This window comes from Numida meleagris, chromosome 3 (genome assembly GCF_002078875.1).
Source record: "Numida meleagris isolate 19003 breed g44 Domestic line chromosome 3, NumMel1.0, whole genome shotgun sequence".
NCBI lineage: Eukaryota > Metazoa > Chordata > Aves > Galliformes > Numididae > Numida > Numida meleagris.
The window spans coordinates 9,690,471-9,714,674 of record NC_034411.1 but is presented as its reverse complement, the minus strand read 5'-3'; the positions used below and the strand labels follow the sequence as shown (position 1 = coordinate 9,714,674).

At 47.2% G+C, this 24,204-nt stretch overlaps 1 protein-coding gene across 2 annotated transcripts in view; it reads left to right on the top strand.

Annotated features, from left to right (window-relative positions):
• Window positions 1-22,977, top strand: part of GALNT14 (polypeptide N-acetylgalactosaminyltransferase 14) — a 69,834-nt gene extending 46,857 nt beyond the window's left edge. The window contains exons 5-15 of one of the 2 annotated variants that reach the window (XM_021390797.1): window positions 1,371-1,436; window positions 3,352-3,473; window positions 7,462-7,549; window positions 8,200-8,284; window positions 9,122-9,225; window positions 11,615-11,741; window positions 14,103-14,195; window positions 15,453-15,536; window positions 16,440-16,584; window positions 21,233-21,352; window positions 21,928-22,977. In XM_021390797.1, the coding sequence (XP_021246472.1) occupies window positions 1,371-1,436; window positions 3,352-3,473; window positions 7,462-7,549; window positions 8,200-8,284; window positions 9,122-9,225; window positions 11,615-11,741; window positions 14,103-14,195; window positions 15,453-15,536; window positions 16,440-16,584; window positions 21,233-21,352; window positions 21,928-22,089 (1,196 nt within the window). In that variant the 3' untranslated portion in view covers window positions 22,090-22,977. The remainder of the gene's footprint in view (window positions 1-1,370; window positions 1,437-3,351; window positions 3,474-7,461; window positions 7,550-8,199; window positions 8,285-9,121; window positions 9,226-11,614; window positions 11,742-14,102; window positions 14,196-15,452; window positions 15,537-16,439; window positions 16,585-21,232; window positions 21,353-21,927) is intronic. The other variant, XM_021390798.1, reaches the window with a different exon arrangement.

The following is a 24,204-nucleotide window of genomic DNA, read 5'->3' as shown; positions in this document are numbered from 1 at the left end:
CCATAACAATCTGGACACCCAGCATATACTCTGCACATGTTTATGTGGGTGGCCAGAAGCTCCTGATTGATTTTCGCTGCTGTAAACAGGAGTGGAATAGGATTTTCTGCATGAGCTGCCAATTTCTGAAATGCCTCACCTATAGTGCTGTATGTGACAGCCCACATCCTCTTGCTGCTTCCTGCTGGTGAATAGGGTGACTGGGGTGAAATCAATAGGTCCAATCTCCAGCAGGAGTCCATAGCTGAGGCCACGTGAGCTCTCAGAGAATGACCCTGGTTGTCTTCAGCTAAAGAACTTAACTGGTGTGATGAGCAAATGGAAGACCCAGGTGCAAAGTAAGTGCTCATAAAGAAAGTCTTAGGCATGAAAAGGATAAGCATTACACCTGGATTGAGTGGTCTATGGCTAAATTGGTACCACTTTGGAGGATGTTAGGAACAGATTTCACAACAAACTCACTCACTGGACGTCTGTCTCTGGCATTGATGCCTTGCCTTGGAGTCAGCAAAACCAGGAAAGAGGTTTGCAGTGGCTGTGGCGAGTTTGAGAGCCAGTGCAGTGCACTGGAGGCTGGGCTGGGCAAGTCTGGGAACTCTTTGCTGCATTAAATACGCTCTTCTCAGCTGTCTTGCATCTGGCCCCTTCTTTCCTGTGATAGTCTGAGCCTCCTAGCATCTGTTTTGCATACGTTTACATAAAATGTATGCATTTGCATAATATGATGTAAACACATGGTCATTTTTCCCTGCAACCCACTCCAAGCAACAGGTGCTTTTATCTCGTGCCCAGTGGTGACTTATTTCTCACCTCTATCAGCCCCTCAGAATATTCTGAGTTGGAAGGGACCCACAAGGGTCATCAAGTCTAGCTCTTTGACCTTATTTTTTCACTGGGACACAGTTGTCCAACATGCAGGTGGCACAAGCACGTGGGTTCTCACTATCCCCATCAAGTTTCCATTGTATATATGTAGCAAACTTCTGCTGCCTTTACTTTCTTGCTGCACGTAGATAATCTCAGCTCCATATGTAAGTTGTGGGGGATACTGGTATGATGACATATCTGAAAAAGAAGATTGCTGGAGTGGGAAAAATGTGTTTGGAGGTGCATGCACAGGGTGGGAGGTCAGAGTGGTGAGCTGGGTGTTCCTGCCCATGTACTCAGCCCAACTCCTGCTCAGCCTTCCTCTCCCATGCTGATGGAAAGTCAGCCAAGGAGCAATGGAGGCAGCTGCATATGGAATCACAGGACCCCAGGTCTGGGTGGTCTTGGGACTGTTGCTGGGGCTGCTGCTCAGGGTGTGGGGGCCATTTTTGTGACCGCTTGAGTGCTGATGGGTGACGTTGCTTCCCTCTGTGCTTCCAAAGCTGATGACTGCCGCTTGTTGGCCAAGCTTCCCAAGGTGAAGTGCCTGCGGAACAGACAGCGCGAAGGTAAGGGCCAGCACCCTGGACCCGTGTGGGTGGTGAGGAACCCAGACTTTGGGAGGTGAGAGAGTGATGGAGCAGGTGGGGAGGGAGGGCAGCAATTCCATTAGATGGAACACACAGGGCGAAGCACTGATAACAGGAGACATGAGGGAGGGCTAGGAATTGGTACGAATTTTACCCCCTCTCCCTGAAAAAAATGGGTCTATTAAGATATCTGAGATGGCTCAGCTGTAGCTTATTACCCAGAAAATTAGAACAGGCAAAACAAAGCCTCCAGTCTTCTTTCTAAAGATGTTTGCACTAATGAAAGAGATGAGAACTGCTCCTGCTGCTTCTGCGGGAATTAAAAAAAAAAAGTAATTAATTAAATTTTAAAGATTAAGAAGGTCTGTGTGGAGGATGAATGTATGCCCTACTGGGCTACTGCTTGTAACCTTTTGAGTCTGCTCCTCCTTTCTATCTTCCCCTCCTGTGTAAGTGGGGTACATGCTAGTATACTTACATGGTCTTCCTCAGCAAGGGATGGACCTGGAGGTATTAGTACTGCACAGCCTAGTCAGGATTTGGGAACTCATCCTGGATAGCTTACTTGAACCTGTGAATCCCTTAAGCTGTCTCCCTCAGGGCCCTACCAGGATTTGTGAAGGCACAGGATGGATGCAATAGATCCTGGCTACCTGCAAGATCTCAGAATCCACATAGCAGAAAGCAATATGGGGACAAATTGCATTGCAGGAGCTGACCCAGGCAGACACGGGATTGTTCCAGGCTTTGTCATCTCTGCCCCTCTTCCTGCTGCTCAAAGACTGTTCCTTGGCCCCTTTTCTATAAGGAATTTTAATATGTCAGTGATCTCCCTCACGGCCTAGAGGTGCTATCCCTTTGCAACCCTGTCTCTTTCTGTTTGCTGCTCTCTGCCCTTACATTGCCTCTGTTTCTCCTTCATCAAGAGGCTTTTCTCCTCTTCAGCATCCCATACGTCCTTCTTTTTGCCAGTGGATCATCTCCTTCCATTGTAGCTCACTTGAGAATTGGCCACAGGCAGGAGAAGTGATAGAAAGCCAATTGACTTCTATGTTAACAGATGGGTTTCCTGTGGAGTGTCTTCAGGAACAGTGATCTTGCTAAAGAGACCAGTCTGAAATTTATGTGGGCAATAACGGATTTTCTAATCTCCCTCTTTTGTTCATTCTTTCCTCTCAAACTCATGTAGCACTCCACCTCCTAAGTACCCTCATCAGGGTCCTGATGAGCCAAGAAGGCTCTTAGCACGTGGAGAGCTGATCCTCTTTCCTTGGCAGAAAAGATGATCCCTTTGAGCTGCAGGTCAGCAGTTCCCAATTTGGTAATCAAGAGAGGTGCAATTATGGCCTCAAATGGTCCCACCCTCATCTTCTCACTAAGAGCTGTGTAGGGGGTTTCACGCATGGACTAGAGGCACTGGAAACCACGGTCCTACTGTGGAATTGGTCTCACCCTGTGCAAGCAGGTGATGAGCGGGGGGAAGATTTTAGGTTCCCTTCTGTCTTCTGGAGACTTTGTGACTTTGTGTTATTCCTGGCCTATTCTCCATTAGCATACATTTACAATAGATTTTTTTACCTGCAGGAGGTTATGGTAGCATTTCAAGTCCTATTTTGCCCTAGAACAGTGGTGTAATTACAGTTATGTAATTTAAGGTTTGGCATAAATGCCATTATTAACGTAAGTGGAACTTTTTATTTGCTTTGGTGACACTGGGAAATGGTTGGCATGGCTTGTGGTGCTGGAAAGGAGGTGATGAACCTGAACCACGTTTTATCTGAATGGGATTTAGGTGCGTCAAAGCACTTGGGCTGTGTAAGGAGCCTCCAGAAGGCTATGTGAAGATACTGCCCAGACACCTTGGAGGAAGCTGATGTGGTCTGTCCCTGAACAGGTCTGATCCGGTCTCGCATTCAAGGGGCAGATGTGGCTCAAGCAGGAGTCCTGACCTTCCTGGACAGTCACTGTGAGGTGAATAAGGACTGGCTGCTCCCGCTGTTGCAGAGGATCAAAGAGGTGAGTGTCCCAAGGGACCAGAGCCACTCTTAGTGGATGTCCATCCCCTCTTCCCTCCAAATGGCCATCGCCACACACCTCTGTCCAACTGCATGCAGGCATCTGAATAAGAAAACAAGGAGCTTTTGGGGTGCCAAATATCCTCTCCAGGTTTTTCCACCCAGCAGGCAGGTGGGAGTACGTGTGTTCAGGTGGGATGAGGTGCCTCCTGGGGCAGTAGGGCTGTGACTTGGCAAGCATGGGTTGAGTCTTGAAAGGGGAATAGCCGGGCAGGGCTCCAGCAGGCTTTTTAATTAGGCTCGTGTAAAAATGCTCAGTGCCAATGATTTAAAGGAGTGACGGCTCCTTGAATAGGGGCCGAATTTAATTTCATGCAAATTAAGCACTAATAAATTGATTTAATAGGATTTAAGTTCTGCTGATTTCAGAGCAGACAATGACACTCGCCTTTCACCGAGATGGCAGCGCTAGCTGGATGTGCACGGAGAGGCTCAGGGCTGCCTTGTCACTCGAGTCAGCACGAGCCCTGTGCTGGCAGCCTGGGGCATGGCAGGGTGTGAGGAAACCTCTAGCTGTGGCATGGATGGATGGCCCTGGCCCTTTGCTGTGCCTTGTCTCTCCACTGCTACTCCATCTCTCGCTCCTGATCTCTAGTACTAGCTACTCCGTAATTTTACAGTTAGTGAATTGTGTTGATGTAGGGGCAGCTGAGGAGCAAAGGAGTGAATCAAGGAAGGAAGCCAAGGCACCGGGTTCTGGAGAAACCTGAACAGCCTGTTGTTGGGCAAGGGTTGTTAGTGTTGCTGGCACCCATAGCACAGAACAGATCCCAACCTCAGTTCAAAGGCTGTCCCATTGTACTGCTGGTAAACAGTAACGGAATGAAAATGGCGTTTTTATGTTATTGGTCGCAACTCCTGTGGAATTACAAGAACATAGGCTGTGAAACCCAACTTGAAAACGAGCAGCGGTGCTTTCCCATACGGCTTTGTGGGGTGGGTGAATCTAGATGCCACATGCAGCTTCTCTACAGGGGTTTCGATGTACCGTGGCAGCAGTGGTGCCATCACAGTCTGACAGCCAGCACGGAGAGTACTTCTGAAAGGGTGCTTTGCTTCCTTTTAGTCCTTCTCGTTTGCTGTTTAATTGCTTGTAGATGCAGCAGGATGAGGGCAGCAGGTCCTCGCTTTCTTCCTGCCCAACCCCGCTGCACCTGTCCTTGCCACCAGGGTTAAATAGCGATCAATGGGCTGTATGACATGTTACTGCTGCCACCTTCAGGCTGTGCCCAAGAGACGGGTCCCTGCTGTGATGAGGATTAGCCTTGTTACAGGAGCATTTTCTTACCACGTCACAGGTAGGACGAGTCAGCTTGGCTTTGGAGTTTCAAGTAAGCCAGCAGTAAGCACCTTGAGGGGAGCCGATGCTTTCCCCATCACCAGCCACCCTGCAAGCTGCTTTGCTTTTCCTTTCTTGGGCAAAGAGGAGAGAGAAGGCCTGAGAGCAAGTGAAAGAGTAGGGGTGGGCAGAGAGGGGCACGTGCCTGCTCCAGAGTTGTGCAGGTCTGTGCCCAGGATGGTGCACATCCAAAGAAGCCGCAGCAGCCATGGCTCTTTTGCAAAAACATGTTTGTGACTGTATGACTGCGAGTGTGTGGGCACATCTGTTTTGTTTTTACCTAGGGAACAAATATATCTGGAGCCATTAACGTCACATTTCAACTGAATAACTTGGCTAAAACTATAATTATTGAGCCTACAGTGTTTTTATGGTATGAATCAATGAGCATACCTCAAAACTGGATTTGCTAACACCAGTGAGATGAAGCAGTGGATGGTGACCTCCCACTTCCAGCCCCCACAATTTGGTGCTCTCCTAGGTAGGGGAAACAGATGAAGGGCAACCTTACCTACCTTGTCCTCTCTCCTTGCTCTTTTTGTTGACCGTTAGAAGGAACGGGTGGCTGACATAAAGCTGGGAGACAAGCTGGAGTCGTTGTCCCTTACTGTTAAAACATATTGCTTGATTTTAAGGAAGTTTTTAGAGTTGTGTGCTGTTGGTTTAGTTACATGATGTTGTTTGTTCGAAATATACATAGAAGAAATGCATTCTCAGGTTTTTGAGAGTTTCATGTGAAAGAGGATTGAAGATTTGGATGTTGTAGATACTAGCATATCCTGCATTGGCAGCGTATCCTAAACTGTAGAGCAAATGAAAACCAGAAGGTTGGAGCTACCTATATTAAGATCTGGTGCTCAGCCCCAAATAAATAACAGCAGCAGCACTGTGCTCCTGAGCACACAGTGCTTTTTGTTTGAGGATCAGAGACACCTTCATGGAATGAGAGTAAATATCAATGTCCTCGTTATATGGCAGGAAAAGTGAATCATGGAGAGGGCTGAAAGTCAAAGCTTTGCAGTATTTTAGGCAGTCAGAAGGTAAAGGGGATTTTCCTGTAAGAGGTTGTGCCATGTAACGAGTAGGAGTGGAATTGAAACTGGGGGTGAGCATGGGCTCATTAGAACTGCTCACCAGTAAGTTGCTTGACGTGCAATTTTTAAATGACCAGATACAATCCATTCTCAGTGCTATGCACACAGTAATTGCTATTCTCCTTCCATATCTTTGTTTAAAGCCTTGCCCTGCCCTCAACCAACATGAAAGGTATGCTGAGCAGTGTCACAGTACAGCTGCTACAATGGGGTTTTGGCTGAGACATGTGCTGGTCAGGAACCAGCAAGGTGGGCAGAGTGTCCTTGCTGGGAGTGGGGACCACTCCTTGCTCTGCTGTATCATGGTCTGTGTTGGCACATGGATGGACAAAGGCGCCTCAAAATGCTCTGACGGTTTCATTGCTCCTGGGTGCTGTGTGGCTTCTCTGTGGGCTGGAGCTCCTTCACACAACGTGTGGGCAAAGCAAAGCTTGCTGCTTTGGTGGGTTGTTTGCCTTGCACAGAGTCATACTGAGGCCAGGCTGGATGGGCCCTGGGCAGCCTGAGCTGGTGGGGGGCAGCCCTGCCCACAGCAGGGGTTGGGGCTGGGTGGGCTTTAATGTCTCTGCCAACTGAGGCCATCCTGTGATTCATGATTCTGTGATTCTGAGTCTCCAGCACAGCTCGTGGCGTTTGGTTGCTTCTTCCTCTAGCTGCACTCGAATGCTTTTTGTTAGGAGCAATTTCTAAAACAAAGCCTTTTCGGAGAGTGAGAGCAAGGCTATGTGTGCTCAGATGCTTTCCTTTGCATGCCTGTGAAAAACGTTTTGATCTGGTGAGGGTGAGAGCTTGAAGTTTTGAGGTATAATTGGAGTTTGGGATTTTTGAAAAGGAAAAGGGAGATAAGAGAACAGCCAAAGCTGTCAGTCTTCCTCCTGTAGCTGTTTTTGTTCATAACTGTTTGTATAATTTCTTTGCCCATAACAAGATGTTAATTAAATCACCACCAACTATTTAAAATAACTTGCAGGTTTTTTTTGTTGTTTTTTTTAACCCTTTCACACCTCTGGCAAAACTACAACTGCATCCCCTTAATTAGTACATTTAAAAATTTCTTATAATTACGCACACTGTGATTACGCTGCCTGGCCAGCTGAGTTCTTTTCTCTGTCATTTCAAATGCCTGTTTGTTACCTGACTTCTGAAATTCAGTAAAGTGTACTTAAGGGAGGTGAGAGGGGGATGCACCAATGAATGTGCAAAAGGCAGGCAGAGGTTTGCATCCTGCCAATGCTTTGCTGGCCATGTCTCCTCCTAGGTACCCACCTGCCCACCCCCTCTTGTTGGCATGCCCCGAAGCTCCTCTGCTACCATTCATTCCTGCCTTGAACTTGGTGTGACAGTGGAGGAGGCAGTGATGGGCACATGTCCATAACAAGAGTATACACCACCAATATTCCCAGCTGCTTGATGTACCCAAGAGACTGGGCCATCCACTGGTCAGCTGCTGAATGGTGTGATCTGAAGTCACAGGTCCTTTTGTTTCTGCTTTCCAGGACCCCACACGAGTAGTCAGCCCTGTTATTGACATCATCAACTTGGACACTTTTGCCTATGTGGCAGCTTCCTCAGATCTCAGAGGCGGTGAGTGGGCACCACAGGCCATGTCCCGTAGTGTGAGCGTGGCTCTGAGCTCTGCTGCGGGTTCCAGCTATCCTGCTCAAGGTGTACCAGCGCACTTCAGTGCTCCCTGTGCCATTCTCAGGCTGGCTTAGAGATGGTGTGAGGATTGTTGTTTGCTGCGGTGGAAAAAGCAATCAAGCAGGATAAAGGGTCATGTCAAAATCAGCCTTTGCAGCACTGAAAGCCCAGATGCTGAGGAAATGGGGGATTTCTAGGCAACAAACAGAGGATGCGACTGTAGCACTTATTAGTATGCTTGTACTATTTGTAACATGCAATATCCATGACGGCGTGCATCTGTGTGCATGGGGGGACAAGGAAGCCTTATAAGAGCAAGGTTTCATCAGCAGATTTAATTCTGACTTTTCCTGCTTTTGGTGTGCTTGACTTTGCAATTGTAATGCGAAGTGTTGTTTCTCTTTCATATCCGGTATAAAATACATTAGTCATTGGACTCTTCTCCCAAGAGCTCCATCTCCATTGGCTTGAGACATTCAAAAGTAGAGAAAATATTTCACCCAACATGGATTCTGTAGCCTAAGGGATTGAATTGCTTCCTAGTCCATGCCCATTTCTAATTTCCCTAAAGTATTTTTCTGCATTGGTTTTAGGTTTTGACTGGAGCCTGCATTTCAAATGGGAGCAGCTTTCCCCAGAGCAGAAAGCCAAACGACTTGATCCTACCAAACCCATTAAGTAAGTCAAGAAGGGAAAAGGAGGAATGTGGGTCAGGACAGGCATCTCATCCCAAGCAGAGCCCTAGTGCCTGTATCCCCAGCTGTGAAGTGCTGTGGTATATGGCAGAGGGGAGATCTGGAGTTGGGGTGCTCAGGGCTCCAGGAAGCTCCCAGGAGAGCAAAGCCGTGCTTGCTTTGCCCATGCAGGGTACTACAGAGACTTCCTGGGTGCAGCAGCCTGCACTAAGGCATCCAGGGTGCCTGTGGCCCATGAGATGGGCACGTGGGGATGGGGCTTGCCCAAGCAAAGGGCAAGTCTCTTCTAGGTCTGCCCTCCCCTCCTCCCCTGTGCCATCTCAGCACAGCTTTTCTTAGCTAATCCAAAGAGTGAAAAATAGCCCTGTTTTGAAATACAGACCAAACAGCTAGCAGTGGCTTTTAAAAAGCCCTTCTAAGCTGGCTCTGTCCTTCCCTCCCCTCTGGAATTGTGCTCTTAATGGGCTGGCTGCAGGCAAAAAAAAAAAAAAAAAGCCTGTGAGAGTACCATCATGTGAATAACCCCCCAAGCATTAAGTGCATTTCTGATGCTGAAGCCTGCAATCAGGGCTGTGAACTTCGGGCTTGTAGGAGTTGTGCTGATGGCTGCATTAGCCAGTCATTAAATGCCAGGCAATTTATGATTGACAGCAAAACACCGAGGCAGCTGAGAGAAAGGCTCTGATGCTTTGTGAGGTTTATTGTTCTCATTTGGTAAGAAGGAAATACACAGTTAATGTCCTGATGCTGGAAGAAGAGGCAAAAGGAAGAGCTTCTTCTGCACATCCAGACATTCTTCTTGCTTCTCCCAACCCTGCAGGACTCCCATCATTGCAGGGGGGCTGTTTGTGATTGATAAAGCCTGGTTCAACCACCTGGGGAAGTACGACAACGCCATGGACATCTGGGGCGGGGAGAACTTTGGTGAGTCACCCTTCTTCCTCCCACCCTTGCAGGGGTGGTTCTACTTCCACAGTCATGCCAGGTGGACATGACGTCAGTTGGGACTTTGCTTTGAGTGCTCTGAGTGGTTTCCCTCACTTACTTCCATAGCTTACAGTCTCAGATGGGTAAGAGATCTACAACCACGAATGATGGGAAGTGAGAAGTTGCTTGGTGCTTAGGATTCTGTGCCTTCCACGCTCCTTGGATTTTCTATACGGAAATACTCTGAACCACAGAGTTCTCAGCTTTAGTGTTACCAGCAGATGAGAGCACACCACACGTACTCCCCTGTTCCTTCCTGATCTTATTTTCTCAAGAATAAGGCTAATATGTGTCTTATTTCGATGTCTGATGATAGATAGCACTTCAAAGCCACGAATTGAGGCATCAGTGCCTCCCTGAATTTGCAGAGTTCCTGCATCAGTAACTCTAAGGGCACAATGCAGTTTAGTGTCAGGGCATCATGGTTCCTTATCCTGGATTGCTAAAAGCTGGATGAGGCCAGACTGTTCTCACTTTGCAGCCGCAGCAAATGCAATGCTGCAGATCAGAGCAATAGACTGCCTCTGAAAGGAGGAGGAGACACTTGGTGTCAGAGAGGCAGATCCAAATCTGGCTTTAATAGCTCACACCTCTGGGGAGTACAGCTAGCAAGGAAAGCAAAATCTTCTTTCTTAACACATATAGCAGCGCTGTCAGCCATCCAAAGGAACAGATGCTGTTGCTTTGCAGTATCCCACCCGCTGCCTGGCACTGTTGTTTGCTTCACACACCTTTTTCCTCCAGCATATTTTATTTATTTATATCTCATTGCTCAGTCAGCTCGCTTTTCCCCATCCTTTCCCTCTGTGAGTGGGTGTATTGCCACTGGTCTGACCCAAAGCATCTGCTCCTCTGAGGAAACCAAGCAGGGACTGACTGCAGCCCTCCTGCCTCCCCGCTGGGTCAATGGCCCAAAAACAGCATCCAAGAAGGGAACTGTAGCATATAGATGCGCTGCCTCTGACCCCCCTACCCATCTCTGCTTGTTGCTTGTCTCCAACAGCAGCCAGCTCCCTGGGACATCAGCAGTTCTCTCCAGGAATCTCAGTCCCAGCAGTGTGTCCAATGCTCCTTATGCATGGTTATCACTCATCCTATGTGGCATCATGTGTCGAAAAGTAATTTATGGTTTTGGAGCAGGCATTTTCTACATATAGCTCTACACTGCCAACAGATCACAAAGCAGGATATACAGTGCTGTGGAAACCTTTTTATTTCATTTCTTCTCTATGCTGGTTCTAAGTATGACTGTCTGATGATATAGCTGCAGATTCATGGCTCCCCAGCTGCTGGTACCAGACGGATCCTGTAGAGCAGCCGTTCTGCTGCCTGTGCCACCTCGCAGCTGGGATCTAATCCAGCTCCCTGCCAGGAGCCCTGTAGCTTTTGCTGTTGATCATGGATCATGCCACAGGCAAGGTGTCCTCCAGCAGGGCCCCACTGAACAGCCAGGGAGCAGCTTGGGGGCACCAGGAGATGTTACCCATCCTGACAATTTGTCCAGTTTTTTGGAATAATCCTTCTTGTCACTGACCTCAGCTCCTGCGAATGTGTGCATCTTGTTGATCTGCAACATTAGCATATGTGCTGGGCAGGGTAAGCTCCTGCTCTTTTGGGGCCAGGTGATGAATGCTCAGTGCTGTTCACTTTGTACAACCAGCCTTAGAGTCGTAAAGATAATGACCCACCGCTGTCATCATTAATGCGCAGAATTCATGGCCTCTCCAGGTGATATTGGCAGCCCCATGAAGGGAAGCTGCACTAATGTGGGCAGTGCAGAAGTGATTATGGGAGTGCAAAACTGCAGGATGGTTCTCCAATGTGAATGGGGCTGTATGTAAAGGGACTCCTTGCTGTGATAGCACCTGCTGTGCTACAGGCAGATTTTGAGTGTGTGAACTTCAAACAGATTGCAAGAAGCTTTTAAATACACTTTTACAAGAATTGAGCCTAGGAAAGCCCCTCTGGTAATTGATTTACCCAGTTTAATATGGCAGAGGATGAAATGAGAGATAACACCGGGATCCAAACTCTTGTAGGACAAGAGGGTATGGCCTCAAGTTGCACGAGGGGAGGTTCAGGATGGATGTTGGAAAAATTTCTTCTCAAAAAGAGTGGTAATGCTCTCGCACAGGCTGCGCAGGGAGGTGGTAGAATCACTGTCCTTGGAGGTGTTCAAGAACTGTGGAGCTGTGACACTGCAGGCCATGGTTAGTGGGCATGGTGGTGATGGGTCAACAGATGGACGTGGTGATTGTAGTGGTGTTTTCCAACCTTAATGATTCTATGACAGAAACACAAAACGCTGAAGCTGCCTCTCTTGTAGAAATCTCCTTCCGTGTCTGGATGTGTGGGGGTAGCCTGGAAATCATCCCCTGCAGCCGTGTTGGACACGTCTTCCGGAAGAAACATCCATACGTCTTTCCAGAGGGGAATGCCAATACGTACATCAAGTGGGTGTCTGGGGCTTGCTTCAGTTTTGTGAGGAATAATAAGCTGCTGCCTTGCAGGGAGGTGGGGAGGAATGTTTGATTGAAAAAAAATGTGAAATACCCATGGGCAGGAATCTCATGAGCCACAGTGAGCTGGTAAAGCTGTCTCCCTTAGGATTTCTACAGTGTTGAGAATATGACAGAAGTAGGACACTTACGTGGTTCCTTTCATCACCACGGAAATGAAGGGACAGGCTCTGCAGCTCTCTGAGCCCTAGCTACCACAGCAGCAAATGTTTTAGACGCTAAGGTCATAAGAAAACATTTATAATGCCCTGAAATCAGGCTGCCGACCATGTCTGTCAGTACCCAGTGACCTTAGCCTGGGGCTGAGCGTGACTTAGCTGAACCAGAAAATACGGCTCCGGTGCCTCTTGGCAAGGAGCAGACAAATTGAGAAGGAGTGTGATGGGCTGCACTTCCCAGCTGACAGGAACCTGGCCTCACACCCAGGAACAAGGACTGAATCAGGGGCTGAAATGAGTGGCTGAAGTGGACCAAAATCCTGAAAGGAGCAGGCAAGGTGAGCAGTTGCTTAAGACAGGAAGGATTTCCTTCTCTTTTGGAGCTCGAGGATGCAGGTTGTTGCTTAAGTAAGGGACAGAGAAAAACACTGGAGGCACTCAGACATAATGCAGAATTGTTTCCCAGATAAACTGCATTTGTATGTACTTACACAGCAGGTGTTCCTTTTAGAGTCAGTTTCCTGGTGTTTCACTGAGCCAACAGGATTTATGAGGACCTACGGTGTTGCAGCAGGGTTGCCACTGACCTGGTCCCTCTGCAGCTTACCCATGCTTTGCTTATGACAGTAACGTGGGAGGAGTGCAAAGAATACCTCCCAGTTATACCTAATATATTTCCATCTGTGTTCAGGGCAGGATGGGGACTCTTCAGTTGGGCGAGCTGTCACCTCACTTCAGAAAGACGGAGTGAGGGGCATAGGATAGGAGAATCCAAATGCAGGGTGCTGCACTTGGGCTGGTATTTTTACAAACTGGGGGAAGAACTCCTCGAGAGCAGCCCTGCGGAGAGGGACTTGGCAGTCCTGGTGGACGAGAAGCTGGGCATGAGCCAGCAGTGTGCGCTGGCAGCCTGGAAGGCCGACTATGTCCTGGGCTGCATTAAAAGAGGAGTGGCCAGCAGGGAGAGGGAGGTGGTGGTCCCCCTCTACTCGGCTCTTGTGAGGCCCCATCTGGAGTACTGCATCCAGGCCTGGAGGCTCCAGCACAAGAAAGATGTGGTTCTCTTGGAACGAGTTCAGAGGAGGGCCACTAAGATGATCAGAGGGCTGGAGCACCTCTCCTATGAAGAAAGGTTGAGGGAACTGGGCTTGTTTAGTTTGGAGAAGAGAAGGCTCCAGGGAGACCTCATTGTGGCCTTCCAATACTTGAAGGGAGCGTATAAACAGGAGGGGGAATGATTGTTCGCAAGGGTGGGTAGCGATAGGACAAGGGGGAATGGCTTTAAACTGAGACAGGAGAGGTTTAGGTTAGATATTAGGAGGAAGCTTTTCACTCAGAGGGTGGTGACGTGCTGGAACAGGTTGCCCAAGGAGGTTGTGGATGCCCCATCCCTGGAGGCATTCAAGGCCAGGCTGGACATGGCTCTGGGCAGCCTGGTTTAGTGGTTGGCGACCCTGAACTCAGTAGGGGGGTTGAGACTAGATGATCTTTGAGGTCCTTTTCAACCCAGGCCATTCTATGATTCTACGAGAAGGAGAAGGGCACAAATCTGGGTCACCGAGGGATACTCTTGGTTTTAGTTGTGAAAGAAGACTCCCACAGAAAAGGCTGGATGTGGGCTTTGGGTAGGCTTGAATCAACACCAAGGTGCAAGTCTTGGTGTTTATTTCTATGTTTCCTATAAACCCTTGTGAAATGAGGAAGGCAGATAGAAGTATCCTGAGCTATGGGGGAGGCTAGATCCAGATGTAGGCACTGTGACTTAGCCATCTCTTGAACAAGAGTACTTAAACTATTGCAGGAGAACGGGAAGCACCGTGGATCAGCAAGGGATTGAAAAGCAGTCTGGAGAAACATATCTGTAGGTTTTAAGTGCTGAGTTGTGGTTAACCTTAGGATATCTCTCAGTCTTAAACTTAATGCAGTAATATATAGACTGAGTGGAGAAGCAGCTTCTGGCAACCTGATGCTCCGTGGTATTTTTGTTTAAACAGAGATGTTAACAAAAAATATCCCCACCTTTATGCCAGATGCTGATTTTTTTTTTCCACACAGCCTTAGAAGAGTTAAGCCTTGTAGAAAGTGTTTGTCACCTCAGGCTTCCATGGCTTCACCTGTCTTTCATTGCCTCCTTCAGAAACACCAAGCGCACTGCAGAGGTGTGGATGGATGAATTCAAACAGTATTACTACGCTGCCCGGCCTGCGGCCCAGGGGAGGCCCTTTGGAAAGTAAGTGTCCTTGCCCCTGCCTGCTGCAGCTGGGGCTCATGGGGACATCACCCTGCTTTAGGAAACCTGCCCGCGTTGTTTCTGCAGTAATGCTCAATTAAATACTAATGGCAGAAGCTAATGGACAGAGTGGTGAAATTTGTAAACAGGTGGTTCATGTGTGGTACTAGTCATGAACCAAGTCATGATAAGGGAAACCTCTTCTGCCCATGTCCTGCCCTTGGTGTTAGGTACAAGTACTTCAGGTCCCAGAGCAGAGTTTGGGGGAAAGTCCAGAGGTCTTGCTAGCAGCTGAGAGGCAAGAAAATAATCAGATTTTGGAGTTGGCAAGGCTGTATTGGAAAGGAGTAAGGGTTTTATATTCAGGCAGTTTGCCATCCATCCTTTGAGCAGTCAGAAATGTCTCCATGTTAGGAAACAGGTATGTATTTGTGTTCATTTGTCATTTTCATATGTTCTTTCTTTCTCTAGAAAATTTCCTTTGGATCACAGCAGAGTCCAAACCCAAGCCAAAATTGGCTACTCCTCCATTTCCAGACTAAATAAATTGCTGTCCTAGAGAATAACCTGTTTCCTCTGAATTGATATCCTTTTCCCATCCTTCAGCATGGGATAAAGTAACAGCTCTGTCCCACTGATTGTATGAATAAGGGCATAGGGAAGATAAACTATGCAAAAGGAAGGTACTGGAGGTCATACCAGCTCCATACCAGCTTAAGCTGGCCCAAAGAGGAGCTGAAGTTTGGGAAACATCACTCTCTACATTATGATACCTCAGCAGCAGAATTTTAGCCCTGATTAACATAAGAAAGAATTATATCGTAATGTGATTAACTTCTAGTGACTGAAAGGTGTATTTAAGTGCTCCTGTGAATCAAGGCCTTCTGTAGTTCTATAAACTAAGAGTAATTTATAATAGCATATATTAACTTCCTAGCACATTACTATATTAAATTAATGCTTTTATTGCATATAATAGATAACATACATTGGTTACTAATCATTTTTTAAATAGCTGTGCTTTTCCACAGACTTTTTCATTGCCTAAACTCCAGGCTCCTTGTTAAAATGGCAGTGTGTCATCATGGCATTTTACCAAGTGAGACCTCCAAAGAGACAGAGATCGAAATGACCAACCAAGCTCATGCAGAGGACAGCAGGAAATAGTGCTGCTGGTGCATGTCTGTTGGATTTTTGGGGCCTTGGGTTTCACCCTCATGATGTTCATTGTACCTCCACGATATTTTCTCCCCACAGCATTCAGAGCAGAGTGGAGCTGCGGAAGAGGCTGAAATGCCACAGCTTCAAGTGGTACCTGGAGAATGTTTACCCTGAACTTCGGTATGAATGTCTGATCTCCAGCAGGAAGCCCCACTCCCGCTGCCCCAGAGAGCTCTCCTTCCCTCCAGCCCCACACCTCTCTCCTGCCTAGAGACACAGGCACCCCACCTCCTCCCTTGGGCTTCACAGCAGGGCATGGTGAATTTTGTGTCAGTTTTCAACACTGCCTGTTCATGATGTAATGTAGTTTGTTTGTGATCCTGCTTTCCATAAGCAGTCTTAACTATGAAGTCCTGCACCATGGAAACTCACTGTTATCAGACTCTCCATGCTAGGAGTTGATAGCATGTATTCAGGTGACTGGCTTACCCTTAGCCTGATGCGATCCTTAATACACACTTCCACAGCTGCTTTTGTGCAGATTCATTTTAGTCCCCAAAATACTCCAGAAACCATTGCATCCATTCTCGCAGTCACTGCAAGGAGATGTAGAAAGGGTGCACAATTTTTGGAGCTACCTGCAGGGACCTGCTGGTGCAATGGCTGAGTGTGTACTCACAGTGTGAGAATGATTTACTGCTGTTTTCTGGCTTTTTTTTGCCACGTGTGGCATTGTGTAACAGCACTGAAAAGGAATGCCAGCACTGTGCAGCCATTTGTTATACAGTTTCCCACTCCTGTAAGCTGAAGGCTGACCATCAGCCTGCTCACAGTCCATTCCTTGCTCCTCTGTTTGCCTTGCACAGTTATTTATTATTCCCCTATCAAAGGCTGATCATCCATCTCTGAATGCTGCTCCTGCAGTGTCCCCGGCCACGCACTGCTTGTAGTGGTTTGTTCCTGAAATAGATCTCGCCAGTCCTTTTCTGAAGGTGAATGGCATGGCAACACCCTCCTCATCCCACTCCCTTGGAGCACACTGCTAGGGGAAGCAGGGCTGTTGTTTTCACACTGTTCCCACAGGATTCCTGAGGAACTGCTATATCAAACCGGAATGATCAGGCAAAGGCAGAGCTGCCTGGAGTCGCACAAGTCTGAAGACCAAGAGCTGCCTGTCTTGAGCTTAAATCCTTGCATCACCAGAAAAGGCACGTCAGCAACAGCACAGGTGAGAAGGCTGGAGAGTCAGGCTCTGTAGAGCTTTAGGCTTCCTGTAGGTGGTGGGGCAGTCATTTAATCTCTTTGTATCTCAATTGTCTATGTACAAGAAGAGGAAAATACTTTCCTCCTACGTTTTTGGTTGGCCATTTGGATAGTCAGTCTTGAGGTAAAGCATGCGAGGGTTGATCAGAGCTGGGACTTCCTTGTCACTGTCCCTTGAGACAGTCCCTACCTGCTGTAGGGAACCTGCTTTCGCAAGGGGGTTGAACTTGATCTCTAGAGATCTCTTCCAACCCCTACATTCTGTGATTCTGTGGCAGATCCAAGGTGATTCCCTCAGTTTGCTGAATCTCTGTTGGAGGATCACCCTGCTGTCAGCCTCTTTCCTGAGAGAGTGTGCCATTCACCCTTGGTCCACCTCACTTTGTTGGAAGCCCTGGGCAGCAGCAGGGATGGGTGGCAGAAGCCCCAGTACAGGGTGGACCTCCTATTTCTGTGCTAGCCTGAACTGAAATCCTGCTGCTGCCCATCTGCAGAGATCAGGGGAAGACAAAGAGAACTGTAATTTCCTCTCATCTTTCAGCCTAATTTCTTTCAAAATGCACTGAATTGCAATGGTATTTATAACTTCATAGTCTGTGTTCTCTCAATGTTAGATTGCCCATTAAACTATTGAGAATTTAATGAGGATGATCTTGGTTTTTTTCAATCTCACTGAGACAAGAAAAAGCTGTGTGAATCAGCATGTGCTCTCCAAACCATATTCTAGGAAATGTTAGAGCTGAGATTGGGCACGTGTGCCTCGCAGTGGAGTCACTGGAGTGGGACCCTGAGGATGTGGCTTCAAAATCTGCCTTTGATTCAGGCTCCTGTTGTGATTTGGGGCATGTCAGTGCATTCTCTCACTGTTCCCATTTATAAAGCAGGGAGGATAACAAGCATTTGCTTCTTTGGGGGTACCATGAAATAGTTAAGTAGGCAGCGGTGTGCTTGCTTCCACTTGACTGTACATCCCTAATACCAACAGCAAGAGAAGCGAGCTGATGAGAGCAGGTCATCATGTTTTGCGGGGTAACTTTGCTGAAGGAAAAAAAAAGAAAAAAGGTGTTTTCTTAGGGCTTGCATCGAGCTGCTTCCTGCTAGGCCTAGGGGCTGCTATGCCAAGCCAAAGGTCACATTTTAAAATAATTTCCTTGTTTCTGAATGATGCAGAATAGCAATGACAGGTGCCTGCTCAAATGATGCTAAAGCCTTGAAAAAGCTGCATGCCTCAGATGTGGGTTCGTGTTAGCTGAGGCTTCAGAGAATTGCTGGCTGTGGTGTGCAGCTGGTAGCTCAGCTTTCCCAGCGTACCCTCTTACTCCTTGCTCTGCCACATCTTCAGCAAAAGCTGCTTTGTCTTCGAAAGGGCAGAAAACATTGGTCTCAGTTTCACCCCTCGTGTCTGTTTCCCTGTGTCAGTGGTCACCTCACAACCATGCTGGCATTTCTACAGGCCAGCCTGTGCTGCTGGGGCCACGTTAGCTCATTAAACAACTCTGTTCTTAGGAGGACCCTGGGGCTGCCCTCTTGACCACAACAGAGGGGCTCTGCCGCTCTTACTGCTGTGCTGGCCATGGGAACACTCGGTGGGCCAGAGTTTAGAAGATACCATAGTTTCTCATGGGGAAAAAAACAGTATTTTTCATCCTGATTGGCAGAAGTAAGGGAAGAGATGGGAAGAGATAAAAATGTGCACGGCCATTTGCCGGTATTTTAACTCAAAGTTTTTTATGCATTCTGCTCCATTTGAGTATCTTTTTTTTTTTTTTTTTCCCCAGACGTTCTTAATTTTAAGCATTATTTTCTCTGGCTTTCATTTCGGGCTGAAAAGTGACAAGACATGATTAGAATTGGATAGAACACTTTCAACAGGACTGGCTTCCATAAAAAGCCATTCTGTCAAAATAGAAGAGTTTTCTGAAAATCTGTCAGTTTAGATAAAAGAACAGCAGGACAGCCTGGGGGCAAGGGTGGAGGATCCAATGTCAGCTGTTGAGCTGATGCACATATCTAGCTTTGTAGGCCTGGCTTCTTAGGATGAGGAGCTTAGGAGGAGTGGTTAAACCTTCCCGTCTATCCCGTAGACCCTTGTTGAATGAGAGGATGGTTCTTCCTTGAGACAAGATGACTAATGGGATGGCATGAGCTGAGCCTGGCCTGGAATTAAGCCTGGAGGACCTCTGGGAGAAGCAGTTCTCTGTGAGGTGCCTCAGTGAAGCAAGGTTATAGAGGCCAGGGAATCCAATCCTTGAATTATTTGGAGGATCCAACACAGACACAAGTTGCTTGCTGGTGCTGAAGAGCCTCACAGCCACAGGTGTGCTATCAAGCCCTGTTCTGAACTAAATGATGAGCAATTGCTTAAAAATGTAAAATAGGTTTTCAAAGCAGGTTGTATAAACGTGGGTGCCAAGAGCAGGTGTTGGAACTCGCCCCTTCAGGCTTGGTTTTTCACAGATGCAGGACAAATTTGGCCCCATTTCCCAGACTGGCTGTTTACAGAGCAGCTGACAGCGTGCACAGTTGGGATGTCTGGAATGCCTTCTCCGTAGGATCAGGTGAATTCTGTTCCATTTGACAAAGAAGAAGTAGTTGCCAGAAGGCCCTTCAGTTGCAGAATGTGGCTCTGAAAATGAATGTTTGTTCTGTGCAGAAATCTTGGGCAGCTTTTGCTGAGAAGCCTGTGGGCAGGCTGTTCAGAAAGACAGGTTCAATTTCTATTAGCTGGCGGGGAGAAGTAGGCTAAGAAGCATGGGATGTGAGGAGCACAGTGTGAAGTCCTTGTAGATCTGAGTCTGCTGTGCAAAAATACGTTTTCCCTTCTAGGTGGCTAAAAACCTGAATGAAGTGCAATTTATATTGCTAGGAATTAAATGCCTGTATGGTCTGCTTTGAAGTCAGGGAGTGAAGTTCAGAGCTGCTGATGGTGACAAATATTTCTACGTTAGAATCAGATCCTGCTGTATAAACCACTCTGTTTTGCACCCTGGTTGGTGGCCCTCAGAAGCCCCTTTCCAGCTCTACTCTTTCTAATTTAAAGTTAATCCCTGCACCAAGTTATAAGCAAAAACACTTGCTCAAAAAGTCCCTCCCCAGAGTTACGTGCAGCACAGTATACAGTTTCCTGTAAGCCAGAGCAACTTGATCTGGTTGTGTACACACGCAGGTAGCAGGGAGACATCCCTGCCTGGACAACATCAGATCCACTGGTGCTGCTGTTTGGTTAAGCGTATACTCGTGAGTGTTAGAAAAAGTTCAACTGGAATAAACATTGGAATAAACTTCTGTGAAATATCCCTGGGCTAAGCAGTGCATCTGTAAATCCGTGTTGCTTCATCCACCACGTTTGTATATCCTTGTCAAACTACCAGCCACTTCTCTTTTTTTCCCGTAAGTGGAAGAGAGGATAATCCCAGAGAAACCCCGATGAGTGGCAAACTTTGAATAGAACAGGCATCTGCTCTCCCAAAGATTTTGTGGGCTGAGGAGCTGATAAAGAGCAGGTGAATGTGAAAAGCAGCGTGAGAGAAAAACTCTAGGGCAGCACAGGTGAACAGGAATAGTCATAGCAGGTGAACAGTGGTCATAGCAAATCAATGCAGCAAACATTTGGAGTTCAGTCTTGTTGCAGGTGAGTGAGAGAAACAAGATCTTGTGAAGTGAGCTTAAAGAATTTATTAATCATAATCAACAATTAAACTAGAGCTGGTGATCAAGCAATCTATTATAGTTTCCTAGTGGTCAAAGCCTCTACTACTTACTACATGCTTAATAATTGAGCTATCTTGATGTGTACAAAATGTTACGTGCATATAGGAATGTCACTTAGTTTATTGTGAACATCAGGGGAAGGGATCTCTCAGCTCCCAGGAATAACCTAGAGAGGTGTCCCTGCTCACAGGGAGGGCACTGTGCAGCCCACTGCCATATAGGACTGCTCAATGGGCTCTGGGAGCTGCAAACATCTGTAGCATGAAGTTGTTGACTTGTCAAATTTCTTTCCTGCAGTAGGGTGCTGTTTGTCTCTGTCTCTTATCAGTAGTGTCCCTTCTACACCATCTCTGCTTAGGAATTCACATCCTTTGGCAATACAGTTTACGTCTGTGTAACCCACTGGGGTCCAATTAGGCCTGCCTATAAGCAATGCCTGAAGCAGACTCTTGCAGGTCCCACTCTTTTGATATAAAAGGAACTTTATCCATAAGATTAGTGACATTTGGGAACAGAATCCTGAGAATCTGAAGATATTTGCTGTATGTTACCTCCTGTCTCTTTGTGCCAACTACAAAGCATTTTTACTGCCCTTCCCTGGAATAAAAATGATTGCATCTTGTTTGGTTAGTACTATTTCTCTTTTTCCTTTTCTGTTTTGCCACGCTCCCTAACCACAGCCCAGTTCTGCCAACTAAGTCCTTTACCTTGTGAACAGTTTTCTTCTAGCACCTGTCTGAGACATTTGCTTTGGTACAGCAATCTGCCAGTGACAGCTGCAGATTATGATTGGTTTCAGAAGGGGCAGGATCTAAGCCATAGTGTTTGCTTTCCAGGTTGAGGAATACCAAGAATCATCCTTGATTTCTCATCTACTTCCTTTCTTTTATTCCTCTTTGCAGGAATGGACATACACGTACAACCACCAAGTCCGCCAGAAGCAGCTGTGCTTGTCTGTGTACACCCTGTTCCCTGGCTCCCCGGTGCTCCTGTCACCTTGCAAAGAAAGTGACAACAAGCAGGTGAGCCCTTTCAATGAACCTCCATTTTCGTTGAAGCTCCCTTTCTTGCAGCATAATATCACTGCACATCAAATCACTGTGATGTGCTCTGACTTCAGGGAAGTACAGTCAGTCTGGGAGTGCAGACTTTAGCCTGTTCAGCCCTTTGCCTCTTAAATGAGTGTGTTGATAAGCATGTCTATTAGTGCAGGTGGTGATCTGGATACTTTTCCACACAAGTCAAACTGAAACTGGCAATTTAGTCCACATGGGCTGCCAGTCAGCCAGCAGAGGCTAACATTTCTCTGCAGTTAATCACTGAGCTGGCATTTGAACCAGTGACCTGGAGACAAAGCCATTAGTAATACATTATCTTTCTAACGCCAAGCAGAGGCTGAGCTTAAATGACTGCTTCAGATGGGAGAAGGGCTCAGCATGTTCTCTGCTTGGCATAGGCTGGGCAGCCCTGTGCTTCTCTGTGCCAGGCCAAAAAGTCTTAGTGAGAACTGTCTCTGGATGCTGAACCAGCGTAGCAAAAGTGTATTGAGGAGAAGGAAGTTTGTTCACCCCTGTTTCTCCTCTCGTGTGTCTTTCAGCAGCAATGGGGTAAAGTTGGGTCACACCTTGAGCACGTAGCTTCACGCTTCTGTTTGGACACTGAGACGATTGGGGACACGAACGAGAGCACCAAAGAGCTTGTCATCAACCCTTGTGAGAGCACAGCCATGAGTCAGCGCTGGGACATGGTGATGTCTTGACCTGCTTGAGGACTTACCCAGCTGGGCTGGGCGCTGAGACTTGCTACACACAGCCAAGATGCACCAGATAGAGCTCAAATGCAAAACCATTGGGGAACCTTGTGTATTATGGGACAGGAGAGGAATCAATCAAATAAAAGCACGGTGCTGCAGGCTGAAGAACAGACGTTGATTGCAAGGCATGTAGGTGTTATTGGTCTGTTGGCAGTCATGGGTTCCAAAAGAAGGGATGGCAAGAAACCAAAATGAAATATTTTAGAGGGACACTGGGGCTCCTGCGATGGGCCCTGCAGAAGTTCAGTGTGTATAGTATTTATTAATCTCACCGGAAGAACAGATCGAAGAGCCTTGGAGACCCAAAGGAGACTTGGACTCAGCAAAACAAACATCTTCATAGCTTTGGGGGGCAAGGGCATGAGGAGGGATGTGCCAAGGGATGCTAAGTTATGTCACCTGGGAACAAGTGGAAACGTTGAGTTATCTTGCACTTTTTATTGCTATGATTTAATTTGTCTTCTGATAGCAGTCTGGGTGGAGCTGTGTTGCACATTCATATTTGTATCTGATCCACAGATATGTGTAGACACAGACAGGACAGTCACTTCTGGTTATGGCCAGGATCAAACCGGTAGGTAACAGAGTTGTCCTAACTCTGTGCTAACTGGGGTGACTGAATCTCCAAAGTCCAAGCAAACAGAGGATTCAGTGTGTGGGATGAAAGGAAACAAACCATTGTGAAGCTGGGAGGAGGATTATTTCTGCTGACGGCCATGGGTGAATCTCGGTCATTGCAATTCCCCTATAATCTCCCTATGTGTCTCTTGCTGCTTCACATCTGGAATAAGTCAAATTTTAACTCTTCTTCCATAAAAATAATATTTTTGGAAATTTAAGGTGATTGTGTCATATTTGTGTTTCCCAGTTTCCTGACTGCAGAGGAAGGGACTCCTGTGATGTCCCACTGCCAGAAGAATGGAGGAGGCAACTAGAACTAGAGACTGCTCTGAGAAAGAAGGGACAGGTGAAGGAATTACCCGGTTTTGTTTCCCAGATACCTTGTAGTGCCAGATGTAAAGTACAGAAGGGTTTAGGGCTCCTACAGTCACACCTGTGAGCAGAGAGCCCTGGATCACAAAGTAACCCTCACCTGAATTCTTTCAACAGAAATGATTTGGCAGAAATTATTTCCTTGGGTTTCAGTAAATAAATAACTAGATAAATTATGAACTAGAGGCCACGTTAGGTGCTGTGGCTGTGTGAGACTGAGCTGTCTGAAAAGGGAGAAACATGCAGAAGGCCTCAGAGGAGAACTTACAAGTAGGAGAAAGCCTGCAGATCCCTCACAGCAGCAGGCAGCGGGCAGTGAGGCACCAAGAGCACACACAGCTCTTGTGTGGCAACAACTCTTGGGGAGAACTTCCACAGGTCTGTCAGCGTCGCCTGAAAAAAAATACAGTTTGTGCCCCTAAGAGCTCGCGGGTTTAATGAAAATCCTGTCCTCTGGTCCCCGTGCTACAAACTGTAGGTAAAATATCGCAAGCTTTGAGCCCTCAAGTGCTTCCAGCATCCCCTCTTGAATAATTGCTGGCTTTCAGGATTTTACTGCCTCAGTTTCTCCTCCCTCAGCACTGGAAAGAAGCCATATTGCTTAAATCTCCCTGGTTTTAAAGGCAGAACCAGCGTAACTCTTTATTTACAATGCTTCTCAGGGTATAAATGCTTTCTGTGTGCTGCAGTGATTACTAACCTAATCAAGCTCCCTTGGTACGAGCCTCAAGGGCTTCTGTTACGGAAGGGCTGGAGTAAGCTGTCATTTCACAGTGCTAGATTGCATTGTTTCTGTGTCACCACTTTGCAAAGGAAAGGGGAAGCACTTAAAATGGAATGGACTCATTCTCCTATTTAATTGAACCAGGAAATATCACACCTACTTTTCACACTGGCCATGACAGCCAAGCTGTAATAATTCCCCATCTAGCAGTTGCAAGGAAAAGCACTTCACATCCCAAGAGCTTGTGTCTTAATGTGTTCACACCTGTGCAGGCCTGCAGCCTGGGTTTGCCACGGTGCTGGTGCCAAAATGCTGCTTACTGCCTTGCAGCTGACCCGGCCACT